The sequence below is a fragment of the Ziziphus jujuba genome, chromosome 8 (assembly GCF_031755915.1).
Source record: "Ziziphus jujuba cultivar Dongzao chromosome 8, ASM3175591v1".
NCBI lineage: Eukaryota > Viridiplantae > Streptophyta > Magnoliopsida > Rosales > Rhamnaceae > Ziziphus > Ziziphus jujuba.
Genome location: NC_083386.1, coordinates 29459667 through 29473005, shown reverse-complemented (window position 1 = coordinate 29473005; position 13339 = coordinate 29459667). Strand labels below are relative to the sequence as shown.

The window sequence follows — 13339 nt, the reverse complement described above, 5'->3', positions numbered from 1 at the left end:
AATTCCATACGACTTGTCGCCGTCTTATTATCTTCTTCAATATAAGCCAAAGCACTAAAACACGAAGCAAAAACTGGTCAGCGATGAGTTCATAAAGAGATTATCTCATAATTTGTATTGAAATGTTCACCCTGAACCTACTTTTTTAGCATCATATAAATGATAAATATTCGAATCACACAAGTTCATTACGACCCATCGCATAAATTTTATTTTTTGTCCCAATTTTCTACTTCATTGGCATCCTCTTTATCACAAATATTTTCTATTCTTTTAATAAAAAATAAAATAAAATAATAATAATAAATTGAGAATCTAACAGTTCCAATGCTATGCTTTTTCCTGATATTTTTAATTTACGTATGACTAGGAATCTCTAGAAACATGTGCAGACATTATTGGTGCACTTGTAAAGATCCCATTTATGTTCCTGATCATGGTTTAAAAAGCACTTCATATTGTGATTCGAAAAAAAAAAAAAAAAGAAAGGTAATTCAGACTGAATCGTCATTTGAAAAAGAGTTTTAATTTTTAATTTTTCGCTGATTCATTTTGAAAATGAGTTGTGAGTTATCATGAAAATACGAGTTTTTATTACTTAAAAATGAAAACCAAACGCATTTAAATTATCTAATTATACATTCTTTTTTTTGCATGTATTTATGCAGTCAAAGCCAACGTAATATGTATGCATGCAAGAAAGATACACCAATAAGAAGCCAAGAGGTATAAAACCAAATTTCAACAACTATTTTATAGAATCCCAAGCATATCCTCAAAATATTCCATTTTTTGCATTGTTTACATAAAATTTATGTAATTAAAATCCGATCAAGGTCACAGTACATGAACATACCATACGGCATTGTCCATCATGGAGCTAACACGTTCCAAACCCCAAGATGAACTGATGCAGGTTGGAGAAGATAAACAAGTAAGCAAGGATAAGAAGAAAAAGTTAAATAATACAGTGGAGACTATGCCGTTTCATAAGCTTCTGAGCTATGCAGACGCATTTGATTGGACTCTAATGGCATTAGGGACGTTGGGTTCTGTTGTCCATGGCATGGCTCTCCCACTTGGTTATCTTTTGCTTGGCAAAGCACTTGATGCCTACGGTGACAATATCAAAAACACTGATGGCATGGTTGATGCCCTCTACAAGGTATACATATGCATCTCTCTCTCTCTCTCTCTATATATATATATATATATATATATATACATATGTTTGCTATTGTGTCTGAAGTCCCCATTGTTGCACACTTTCTACCAACTACGGTGGAACATATGCGTCTTGTAAATTCTCTGTTCTACATCCCATCCCATAAGAGTAGATGTGACGTGTGTTGCTACAACTCAATAGGGAAATTCGTCCATTGTAACAGAACTGTATATAATATATATGTATAACTTTATATGAAATTTTTTTTTTTTTTTCCTGGTGAATTTTATATGAACTTATTCACTTCCAATATATATCTACTTAATTTTGTGTAAAGTTTTGCAAAAAATATTAAGTTGGATCTGCTCATGGGTTTTGTTTTGCTTGTTCAGGTTGTTCCTTATGTATGGTACATGGCCTTTGCCACATTCCCAGCTGGAGTACTTGGTATATTTTCTTTCAAGTTTTACATTTTTAATCTTGTGAATTACTTTGCCTTTCGACTTCATTATTTAATAAATTGTCTCGAATATCAGAGATTGGATGCTGGATGTATGCAAGTGAAAGACAACTTGTACGTCTAAGATTAGCATATCTAAGATCAGTTCTTAGCCAGGAGATTGGAGCGTTTGATACTGATTTAACAAGTGGGAAAATCATTAGTGGAGTCAGTAATCACATGAGTGTCATACAAGATGCTATAGGAGAGAAGGTGTATATATATGTATATATATATATATATAAATATTTGGTTATTTTACCTCATCAGTTTTTATCACTGAAGTATAACATATATGAATGCTGACTCATATTCACAGTTGGGCCACTTTATGGCAAGCATTTCAACTTTCTTTGCTGGGATTGTGATTGCTGCCATATGCTCTTGGGAAGTAGCTCTTCTTACTTTCTTGGTTGTTCCAGTGATTCTTCTAATTGGAGCAACTTACACCAAGAAAATGAACACCATTTCAGCTGCCAAAATGCTCTACCAGTCAGAAGCTACATTTATTGTAGAGCAGGTATAACAAGTTTTGTAACAATATTATCTGCCTGCCCAATCAATCATTGTCTACTATCTCTAAAATCTGTTTCTTACATGGCAGGCAATTTCTCAAATAAAAACAGTGTATGCTTTTGTTGGAGAAAATTCTGCAATAAAGTCTTTCTCTCACTGCATGGAGAAACAGTTTTCATTAAGCAGAGTAGAGGCGCTAATAAAAGGAGTTGGAACAGGAATGTTCCAAACTGTGACTTTCTGTTCTTGGGCTATAATCATATGGGTTGGAGCTGTTTTAGTCACTGAGAAGAGGGCAAAAGGAGGAGATACCTTAGCCGCGGTCATGAGCATTCTTTTTGGAGCTATGTAAGGAATTAACATTAGTTTCCACAACAAATTGGAAAGTAGGGAAAATTTCTTGAATCCAAAGGTATTAAATCTCTCTTTGTTTTGATTTTCAGAGCACTCACCTATGCTGCACCAGATTTGCAAATCTTCAATCAGGCAAAAGCAGCTGGAAATGAAGTTTTCAAAGTGATTCAGAGGAAGCCAGTTATAAGCTATGAAGCTCAAGGCAAAACAATTGAGAGAGTTGAAGGCAACATTGAAATACAAAACATCTACTTTTCCTACCCATCAAGGCCAGGAAAAGCAGTTCTTGAAAGCTTTTCGTTATCGATTCCAGCCGGAAAGACAGTAGCTTTGGTGGGTAGCAGTGGTTGTGGAAAGAGTACTATAATCTCACTAGTTGCCAGATTCTATGATCCCTCAAAAGGTATCTTTCTAATTCTTTTTGGTCATAAAGTTCCAAATAATAATATTACAGATTCATGTTTTGGTTGGTCCTGCATAGCCTAATTTAGAAGTGTAAAACCGTGCAGGGAAAATTCTGATAGATAACCATGACATAAAGGATTTGGATTTGAAGTTCGTAAGGAAAAATATTGGAGCAGTTTCCCAAGAACCGTCACTTTTTTCAGGCACTATTAAGGATAATTTGAAGGTAGGAAATATGGATGCAGATGACAAGCAGATTCAGGAAGCAGCTGAGATGGCAAATGCATATACTTTTATATCACAACTTCCAGATCAGTACTCAACAGAGGTCAGCTTCTAAACCATATCATTACAAATCCCAACTCACATAAGAAAAAAATATATATATATAAATAAAATAAAAGAATAACAAAAAGAAAATACACGGACTAATATCAATATTTCATGTAAATTACCTGTCTTTATGCCGTTGTCATTTACTTTGTTTGACAGGACGTTTTTTTGGTGTTGATCCCAAAACTTATGCGCTGTCACTCTTTTTTTTTCTTATGATTTTTATATTTTATTTCTTGATTGGTATTTTTATTGCAAATACAATAAATTAAAGAGAAAGCTTCGCTTAAGGTTTTGTTTTTGTTTCTCATCAAACGTGTTTTATGAAAGTCAACGGATATTTATTTTTTTCTTACCTCGTTTATATAACCTAGTCCTTCAAATTTGTATGATTCTGTTTTTCTAGCATCTGGAAGTGTGAATTTTAGCCTAAAAACTTGACCATGCGTGTGAATTTTAGCCTAAACACTTAACAATGCAATAATTTAAAAAAAAAAAATAAATAAAAAAAAAAGGAAAGAAAAAAGTTACAAAATTCAATAGTAAGCATTCATCCTTTCATCATTTGAGTAACATTGTGCTGTAGGTAGGACAAAGGGGAGTCCAATTGTCAGGAGGCCAAAAGCAGAGAATAGCCATAGCAAGAGCTATTCTCAAAAACCCTCCAATCCTAACTCTTGATGAAGCTACAAGTGCACTTGATTCAGAGTCAGAGAAGCTGGTTCAAAATGCACTTGAGAAGGCCATGCAGGGAAGAACAGTTATTTTGATTGCTCACAGGTTATCAACCGTTATCAATGCAGATATGATTGCAGTTGTTGAAAATGGACAAGTTACACAGACTGGAACACACCACGACCTGCTCGAAACCAGCATTTTCTACAAGAACTTGTTCAACATGCAGAATCTGAACCAAGTTAGTGAAACAAGGTATTTTCCACGCCTGAAGTTTCTGTTTCTTATTAGCACTGAAATATAATCAGAACAGAAACCCCAAATCTAACCAGCTTAGGATGTTGGCTGAATTGCAGAGTTTCAAATCCATCTGAAGAACCTGAAAATAGCCAACATGAGGTATCATCAGAGAAAGATATTGGACAAAGTAAGGAAAGCATAGATCCTGCAAAGACAATCATTACCAAGCAACCAAAGCAAGAGAAGCAGGAAAGGCAAAGGAAAACAGCTATATTGTTCAGAATCTGGTTTGCCATGAGAAAGAAGGAACTTGTAAAGATTGCTTTTGGTTCATTTGCAGCAGCTTTCTCTGGAATCTCAAAGCCTTTTTTTGGGTATTTCATTATCACAATAGGAGTGGCATATTATGGAAACAATGCAAGGAGAGAGGTTGGATTGTATTCAATTATCTTTTCTATGATTGGATTGCTCTCATTATTCTCTCACACTTTGCAACATTACTTCTTTGGAGTGGTAGGAGAGAAGGCAATGACTAACCTCAGAAGAGCACTATATTCAGGTATAATACAGAACTGTCAACTATAAAACATCTTTTTTCTCCATTTGCAAATTTACATATATTTTATCAAAATCTTGCAGGTGTACTATGCAACGAGATAGCATGGTTTGAGAAACCAGAGAACAGAATTGGATTACTTACTTCTCGGATCATCAGTGACACATCAATGGTCAAGACAGTAATTGCAGATCGAATGGCGGTAATTGTACAATGCATCTCCTCCATACTGATTGCAACAATTGTCAGCATGGTTGTTAACTGGAGAATGAGTCTGGTTGCGTGGGCTGTGATGCCTTGCCACTTCATTGGTGGTCTAATTCAAGCTAAGTCTGCTAAAGGATTTTCAGGCGACTCGGCTGCTTCCCATTATGAACTTGTTGCTCTTGTTTCTGAATCTGCAACCAACATAAGAACCATTGCTTCTTTTTGCCATGAAGATCATATACTCAAGAAAGCCAAAATATCTCTGGAAAAACCGAAGAGGAAGAGCAGGAAGGAGAGTTTGAAGTATGGAATAATTCAAGGATTCTCCCTTCTTTTATGGAACATTGCACATGCAGTTGCATTGTGGTACACAACAGTTCTGATTGACCGAAAGCAAGCAACTTTCAAAAATGGCATAAGATCATACCAGATTTTCTCTCTCACAGTGCCTTCAATCACAGAACTATGGACACTGATTCCTACTGTAATTTCAGCCATCAATTTACTAACACCTGCATTTCAAACCCTTGACCGGAAAACTGAGATTGAACCAGACACACCAGCAGTTTCAGATCCTGAGAGGATCAAAGGGAGAATTGAATTTCAAAATGTGAAATTTAACTACCCACTAAGACCAGAAGTGACTGTTCTCAACAACTTCAGTCTACAAATCGAAGCCGGGACAAAGATGGCTTTTGTTGGACCAAGTGGGGCTGGAAAATCTTCCGTCTTGGCCCTTTTGCTCAGATTCTATGATCCTACTGATGGAAAGATACTTATTGACAAGAAGGAGATAAGGGAATACAATTTGAGATGGTTAAGGACACAAATAGGATTGGTGCAACAAGAGCCACTTCTGTTTAGTTCCTCAATAAGAGACAACATTTGCTATGGAAATGAAGGGGCTTCAGAAACTGAGATTGTGGAGGTATCAAAAGAAGCAAACTTACATGAATTTATAGGTAGTTTGCCTGATGGATATGATACAGTTGTTGGGGAAAAGGGTTGCCAAATTTCAGGTGGACAAAAACAAAGAATAGCCATAGCTAGAACCCTCCTAAAGAGGCCAGCAATTTTGCTTCTAGATGAAGCAACAAGTGCTCTTGATGCTGAGTCTGAGAAAACCATAGTGAGTGCTTTGGAAGCAATAAATCTGAATAGTAACAGTGACCTGCTGTCCAGAACAACACAGATCACAGTTGCACATAGGCTTTCTACAATAATAAACTCAGACACCATTGTTGTGATGGAGAAAGGTGAGATTGTGGAAATGGGTTCGCACTCAACCTTAATAGCATCATCTGAGGGAGTTTATTCAAGATTGTTCCAGCTACAGAGCCTATCAGAAAAATGACAAATTGTGTACAAGTTGGCTTCAAATTATGTACATAAGGAAGGTACTTGCACGTTGCAACACCTGCACATCTCTTGTATTTTTAGGTCCTAAAATAATAGTTTCGTTTCTTATTTTATTTTTATTTTTGCTTAGCAATAGTATTGTAATAATTTTTGTGATGAAAAGAAGGATTATGTTTGGTAAGAGTGGAGAAAAACAGGAAGGATTATATTTGGTAAAAAGCAGAAAAAAGAGAAATTCAACAAGATTTACTATTCTTTATATATGCCAAGGAGCAAAAACCGATTAGTCTTTAAAAAATAAAAAAATAAAAAAATAAAAACTAAACAAACCCGCCAACTACTCTGGGAATATAAAAAAACACTACGTTCACATGAATCAAAATACATCTATGGATTATTTACAAAGAATCAACGAAATCTAAGATTTGGAGTAGCCTTTGCCTCCACTATTGACATGCACAAACATAAGAATGTGCATGTATCAGCAGCAGTACAGGTTCCACTACGCCCTCCAGAAGTACTCTATACTGTTTCAGCCCAAGAAAATAAACCATACAAGGCTTAGGGGAACAGCATCCAAACTGCTTGGTTGTGCATTTGATGCCAAATCTTCCATGCATACACAAATAACTTGTCAACTGATCGTTAGAGACCCATAACGCATGAATAAAGAGTAAATCCCCAAAAAACCCCTGCTTCGGTAGAATAAATAATAAGAGGGGATTCCACACTGAACCATCCCTGCTTTCACATTCACAATTCATTTGACAATAATTAAATTACTGCATTTAATCATAATCAACTTAGTATTAGTAATAATCTTCTGCGCATTCATTGTCCATATAGAAGGTATGACCTTTTTATGAGCTCAGAATCCAAATTTCATTATGATAGTATGATGAGAAAAGCCCTTAAAGAAAAATATTATAAGATTTTAGATTAATTTCTCTAATATATGTAGCAAGTTCCAATACAATTCATAATTTAATGCAGTAACCTGTCAGAAACTTTTCATAGACCTCCAAAATGAACTGCCAGCCATGCATTTTGTACTCTGAGCTCGGCAATATTGGGAAGGACTGTAAAGTTTCTTTTAGAAGCACAGAAGTGTTCGACTAAAGTTCAATGAAGGCACTATCAATTGTCTTGAGCAGCTCAATATCTCTCCCACTAGCAATTCCAGGATCAATATAACACAGCTGAAACCAAATAATCACATCAAGCCCATATTTAAAAAGTAGTTAGGCAAATATAAATTCTATTTAAATTAATCAAAACCTGATACTGTTGCTTTCTCAGTGTGTGAACCCCTCTTTTTATATACGTCTGCCATCCTGCTTTTTCTCTAAGTGATCTTTCCAGAGTCACTGTTCTCTGTATTATGTGGCACAGGAATTAAAGAATGGTGATGCTTTCTGCACAATATATTTCTTGCAAAGCATATTGAACCCGATGGAAGGAATATAGTATTTGTGTGAGCTCCTAAAATTAATTCAAGAGACATTTATCATAAAATAAACTACTGCAAAGCCATCAAATTTTTATATTGGTTTCAATAGGATTAATGCTGAACAATAGATGAATCCATAAAACTCTCTATTAGCATTAAATATTGATATATTTGCAATACAGAAGTAGTTAAGATGCTTTCATTAAGGCATAATGCATCACAATTGCAATATAAAATCACATATTCCATGATGGACTCAGAAAGTTAAGAGAATGAAAAATTACATGACCCGGGTCTAAAACTAAGAGACTGTATTGCTGCATCCCATTTCGTTGATGTCTGACTTGAATTCCCACAATGGTTCTAGAATGTCCATCATGTTGAAAGTACAAAGGTCTGCTCATAAAAGCTATTAAACAGATTAAAGCACAATAGAGAACAGTCTTTTTGTATGTCAATAAATAGTAAGCAAAATGTATCTCTGCATTCTATAAACATGATACGCTTTAGGTAATACCATATATAGCAACTAGTCAAGAGAGAGACCTACGTTTTCTCACTCAAAATTACATGACGGTTATAAGATTTTACTGAGCTTTTATCAGAAAAGTAGTTCCAGACCCAATCAGTAAGAACGTGCTGGCCTTCACTTTTTGTTGGTAAAGTATTTCCCCTACCAGAATAAGTAGACATTTCATTCCCACAGGAAAAAGCTTGGTCAATATCACAATTCCTTTGCAAAAGATATCTATCCATTGGTCCATGAACCTTAACGGCTTTCTTCTTCCCTCCATTATATATTCTCTTTACCTCTGCCCCAGAACTCGAACTAGGATCACAAGGATAGAGTGATTCATATTCCTTAGGACCAAAATCCACTATCACTGCTAGGAACCCAAAAGAACGGAATAGAGCAGCACATTCAGTAGTTCCAATCCATTTTTTCAAACCATAAATTCTGTTACCAAATTGCTCTGAGCCGGCCACATCAAAGCCCTTTTCCCAAGCAATCTCAAGCCATCTCTGGAGTGATGGAATATCAGGAATGAATCCAGACCCACCAAACAAAACCTCCCGAGCTTCTTGCCTTTGCATAAGCAGGTGTGAGCTAAGCATTTGGATGTTACGCCATCCACAACCCCACCCAACATCCTCAGATTCAATGCTCTGGAAATGGTCAACATAACCCGATAAAATACTGGTTGTATCTTCAGCTTCTAATTCCAAACAGTTTCTCAACAAGGTCATCAAACCACCTTCAATTCTGTAAAAGTTGCTTCTAGTCTGTAAAGCAATCAAGCAAGCTATCTTTTCATGAGTACCACAGTTTCCATCATACCAACCCATTTCGGATCGCAAGTCACTGACCATTTGGCTTTTCTGCAGAAGCATAAAAAAGAAGGTACAAATTCAGCAGATTGAGCTACAGTCTGAAGTCAAATTGCTGATGATATAAACAAGAAACAATATAGGGGCTGTCCATCTAATAAAATAAAAACAGAAACTAGCATAAGGAGGAATTACCAAAACCAAGTTTTATATTAGACTATCAAGCAAGCAAGAATGAAGTTGGTAGTTTCAAAATTTGCTTCCTCCTCATATGTTATACTATATGATCAAGCCCATGATTTTAGTAGCTACTCCAGCCATATTAAAATGATTTTCTCTACCCAAATTTATGTCCTTTTAATAACAGACTGAGACTAATTTATAAGGAAAAGAAAGAAAAATGAAACTGACAGAGAAAGCAAAGTAAATGGATTTATAAGGTGTTAGTAAGAGTTACCTGAGATGGAGGTGGGGGTGAAGGAGGGGACAAGGCAAGTTGTTGGGCCAACTCCAAGTCGGTATCCAGTTGCTGCTGTTCCTGCTCATCCAAAGAAAGAAAAATGAAACTGACAGAGAAAGCAAAGTAAATGGATTTATAAGGTGTTAGTAAGAGTTTCCTGAGATGGAGGTGGGGGTGAAGGTGGGGCCAAAGCAAGTTGTTGGGCCAACTCCAAGTCGGTATCCAGTTGCTGCTGTTCCTCCTCATCCAAAGAAAGAAAAATGGAACTGACAGAGAAAGCAAAGTAAATGGATTTATAAGGTGTTACAGATTTACCTGAGATGGAGGTGGGGGTGAAGGAGAGGCCAAAGCAAGTTGTTGGGCCAACTCCAAGTCGGTATCCAGTTGCTGCTGTTCCTGCTCATCCTCGAAGTGGTTGTTTGCATGCCTCCAAAATGCAAAAAATGCATATAAAGCGATCATTAGCACACAGAGAGAGAGAGAGAGAGACGGGGAAAAAAAAAAAAAAATTAATAATAATATATATATTCATTTAGTTTTCATCGAACCCAACATTATAAAAACTATTTATTTATTAAAGATAAGCAAAAACAATGTGTCTGTATGTATATGTATGGTTAGATAAAGATACCATTGGAGTTGGGAGGAGGGAACGTTGAGGTTGCAGAACGGGCAAGGCAACAAATCCATTCTTGTTTGATTGGGCTTTCAATAAAAACGGAAGCCTTCAAGATCAAGATCAATAACAAAGAACAAGAAGACGAAGAATACCCAAATCTTTTCAAGACAATTCGATCTTCTTCTTCTTCTTCCAAAGTTCCGATTTCGAATTGCGTTACTGTGAGTCCGATCATGTTCTCGCGGTGCACCGGAAGTCCCGAATTGACTTTACGGACCTCAATCCGGATCCTTTCCATTTTCTTCTCACCAACCCGGCCCAATTATTAAATGGGCTCAACTTTATTTGATCCACTTTGACTCACGCGTGGGCTTTTTCTAGCTTTGTTTGTTGACCCGAAGTTGAAGACCTTTTCAAAGAAAGAACAAGTCTTATGCAACTCAAGGAAGAAATTGTTGTTGACAAAGAGCGTGTTGAAAAATAAAATTCAAAGGGAAAAAAAACAAAGAAATGTAAAAACTCCAGCAAAAACAATATTCCAGAAAGATTTTGGAGTTGATGAAAGTTCCTTCCATGGATTTATTCTAGACAGGGTATGTTTGGCTCCGAGGAAAATGGTTTCTGCCAAATTCTTAAGAAATTTCCAACGTTATGTGTATGGAAATTGGTGTTTTGTCCTGAGAATCCCACTAAAAATTATAAATTTCGATTCACACGTAATCCTTAAATAAACCTGCAAATAATAATAATAATAACAAATATAAAAACAGAACACGTTTATTATTTAGAAATTAATGACGTAGACAGACTTTTAAAATGTATAGATTTTTGACATTTTCCTGAATTCTACTCTTCAATTTGACTTTGTGATATGATAAAATAATTTTTTAATGAAAATTTCTATATATTGGTGAATAAAAGTTGCACTTTTTATTAAAAAATGGATGGAATTATTGGAGAATAGTGTATGCTTTTATTTTATTCATAAATTAATCGTTCTATGTTATTTTTTTATATTACACAAAACAAAAAAAACAAAAAATAAAAAAACAAAAAATAAAACAGACACCATATATCAATGATAAAAGTGTTAAATTTGTACTGTATATAATCCAAAGAAAAGAACAAGCAAAGGACCATCCTAAAATTGGAATCTAAAATAATGTAAATAGTATAGGCCAGGAGTTTGGCTAGCTATGACGTACGGATTTGACTCCTACCATTAAAGAATGATATAATATATTAGGTCCACATAAACTTAAGATAACAAGGTAATGATCCAAAAAAGAGAAAAAGAAAAATTAGGATAAGATAAAGTTTTATTAGTTTGCTTCTGTTTTTCTTCCCCCCTCCCCCCCTTAGAAAAGTGAAAAGGCTATTCAGCTACTGCTCTCACACAAATCACAAGTCACAAAACAGAAAAATGAAAAAGAAAAAAAAAAAAAAAGGTTTTTTTTTTCTTTAATATAAAACATTGATGAAAAGGTTAAAAACTTAAAACAAAAAGAAAAATTAATGTTTCGAGGGGAAACACCCTGATCCATCAAATTCAGAAATTAAAGAACAGACCAAGACAACACATGTAGAGATGCCTTTATTGCCTAATACACCAAGTTGCGTTTCCTCTCATTTATTGTTTGTTATATGTTGTTTTGGAACTTTAATTGTATTTTCATTAAAAAAAATTAAAAAATTAAAAGCTTCACGTTTGTTTTACCCGCACATGACCTCCACCGTGGCCTTCTATTAACTTTCGAATTATTTATGCAACCAAATCATAGCAAAATCTTATTATTATTATTATTATTATTATTTTATTTTAATATAAATATTTATATTCTCATATAAAAATTAAAAAAATAAATAAATAAAAATCTAACAGTCATAACAAAAAAAAATACCGCGTCTGCGAGTTTGAAAGCCGTTAGCTCTGACTGCAGTTAATTACTTTCCCAAAATAGAAGGCGGAGGCGCAGCGCAAATCCGCAGTAAACATGTGGCGAAAGCGACCCGATTAAATGCGGAGCCTGTTTAATTTTTACCCGCTTTATAATACAAACAAAACATTAACGAATCGAATCGACCTTATTTATTTAATTTTTTTTTTTTTTTTGGTTTATATTTTTCGGTGAATATTTATTTATTTATATTCGGTACAGTACAACCGACTAAGCAAAGCAAAGACAAGACGTAAGCAAAGGCGAAATTGTAAATCCCACAGTATAGACCGCTAGATTCATTGAACCTGGACACCTTCACTTCTTTTTCCCCTTATATAAGGCCCTTTTTAGCTCTGCATTTGTTCTTCACAGCTGGTGTTTCAGATTTTCCCTTTCAGATTAGTTTATTCGTTTCTGTTCAGACGAAGAAAACCATTAATGGGGGTGATCAAGCAAAATGTTGATGGAGAAGAGCTGAGGAAGAGGAACGAAGAGCTCGAGAGCGAGCTCAAGAAGAGTCTGGAAAGGGAGGAAAAGATGAGAGCTGAGTTGCAGAAAGCCTGGCATCGTCTTCGGATCGCCGAGGAAGCAGAGGAACGGCTCTGTTCTCAGCTCGGTGAGCTCGAAGCCGAATCCGTCGATCAGGCTCGTTCTTACCATGGACGAATCGTCACCCTTATGGACCAGCTCTCACAGGCTCAACAACTCCTTCAGGCTTCTTCGCCGATTTCCAAGACTAATTCCTCCAATAAATTGCGGTTGCGATCATGATCATGATCCACCTGAATAGATGAATCTTAGCCTTTCTTTTGGGTTTGGACTTCGATTATTGGAAATTCGGTTTTCCGGTTCTCTGCTTCCTCTGTATGATTCAAATTGTTGGTAAATCTGTGTGATCAGAATCTGTAATTTTACTCTTTTAGGTTTGAAATTGGGACGAGTAGTGCATTTGATCTTCGTTGTAATTGTCTGTATAATATGGTCTGTTTTCTATTCTGAAATATACCTTCTTTTTTTTTTTTTTTTTCTTTTCTTCATCGTTTATGGTCTCATACTCTGTTTTCTATTCTGAAAGATTTGAAGGAAATTTTGTTAATATCTTTTTCTTTTTTGGTCATCGTTTATGGTCTCATACTCTGCTTGCTGATTAGCGTATGATACATCAGTTTTGGATTGGAAGCAGATTTTGTGTGAAACGGTTTCCTTTAGTGATAGTTTCTCGGGAAAATTTT

The 13339-nt window shown here is 35.5% G+C and overlaps 3 protein-coding genes across 9 annotated transcripts; 2 read left to right on the top strand and 1 right to left on the bottom strand.

Annotated features, from left to right (window-relative positions):
• The first annotated feature begins 874 nt into the window (after positions 1-874).
• Positions 875-6406, top strand: LOC107414909 (ABC transporter B family member 19). The gene is made up of 10 exons (XM_060819901.1): positions 875-1165; positions 1558-1612; positions 1702-1877; positions 1984-2184; positions 2266-2528; positions 2624-2937; positions 3044-3267; positions 3859-4202; positions 4304-4746; positions 4827-6406. The coding sequence occupies exons 1-10, from the start codon at positions 875-877 to the stop codon at positions 6302-6304; spliced, it is 3789 nt and encodes a 1262-aa protein (XP_060675884.1). The 3' UTR covers positions 6305-6406.
• A 138-nt stretch (positions 6407-6544) lies between these two features.
• Positions 6545-10771, bottom strand: LOC107414927 (uncharacterized). Of its 7 annotated transcripts, none has more exons than XR_009640419.1 (8): positions 10180-10765; positions 9864-9975; positions 9546-9626; positions 8310-9139; positions 8044-8155; positions 7588-7683; positions 7307-7508; positions 6545-7050 (listed from the first exon to the last, which is right to left on the bottom strand). XR_009640419.1 is itself a non-coding variant. In XM_016023137.4 (7 exons), exons 1-7 carry the CDS (start codon positions 10236-10238, stop codon positions 7425-7427), a joined length of 1374 nt encoding a protein of 457 aa, XP_015878623.1. In that variant the 5' UTR covers positions 10239-10765; the 3' UTR covers positions 7221-7424. The 7 variants fall into 7 exon arrangements, 2 of the variants coding, with proteins under 2 accessions (XP_015878623.1, XP_060675717.1); XR_009640420.1 differs by having other exon boundaries at positions 6545-6918; XM_016023137.4 differs by lacking the exon at positions 6545-7050 and having other exon boundaries at positions 7221-7508.
• A 1692-nt stretch (positions 10772-12463) lies between these two features.
• On the top strand, positions 12464-13129 carry LOC107414934 (protein RESPONSE TO LOW SULFUR 3). The gene has a single exon (XM_016023144.4). The coding sequence runs from the start codon at positions 12546-12548 to the stop codon at positions 12876-12878; it is 333 nt and encodes a 110-aa protein (XP_015878630.1). The 5' UTR covers positions 12464-12545; the 3' UTR covers positions 12879-13129.
• Positions 13130-13339: the final 210 nt, after the last annotated feature.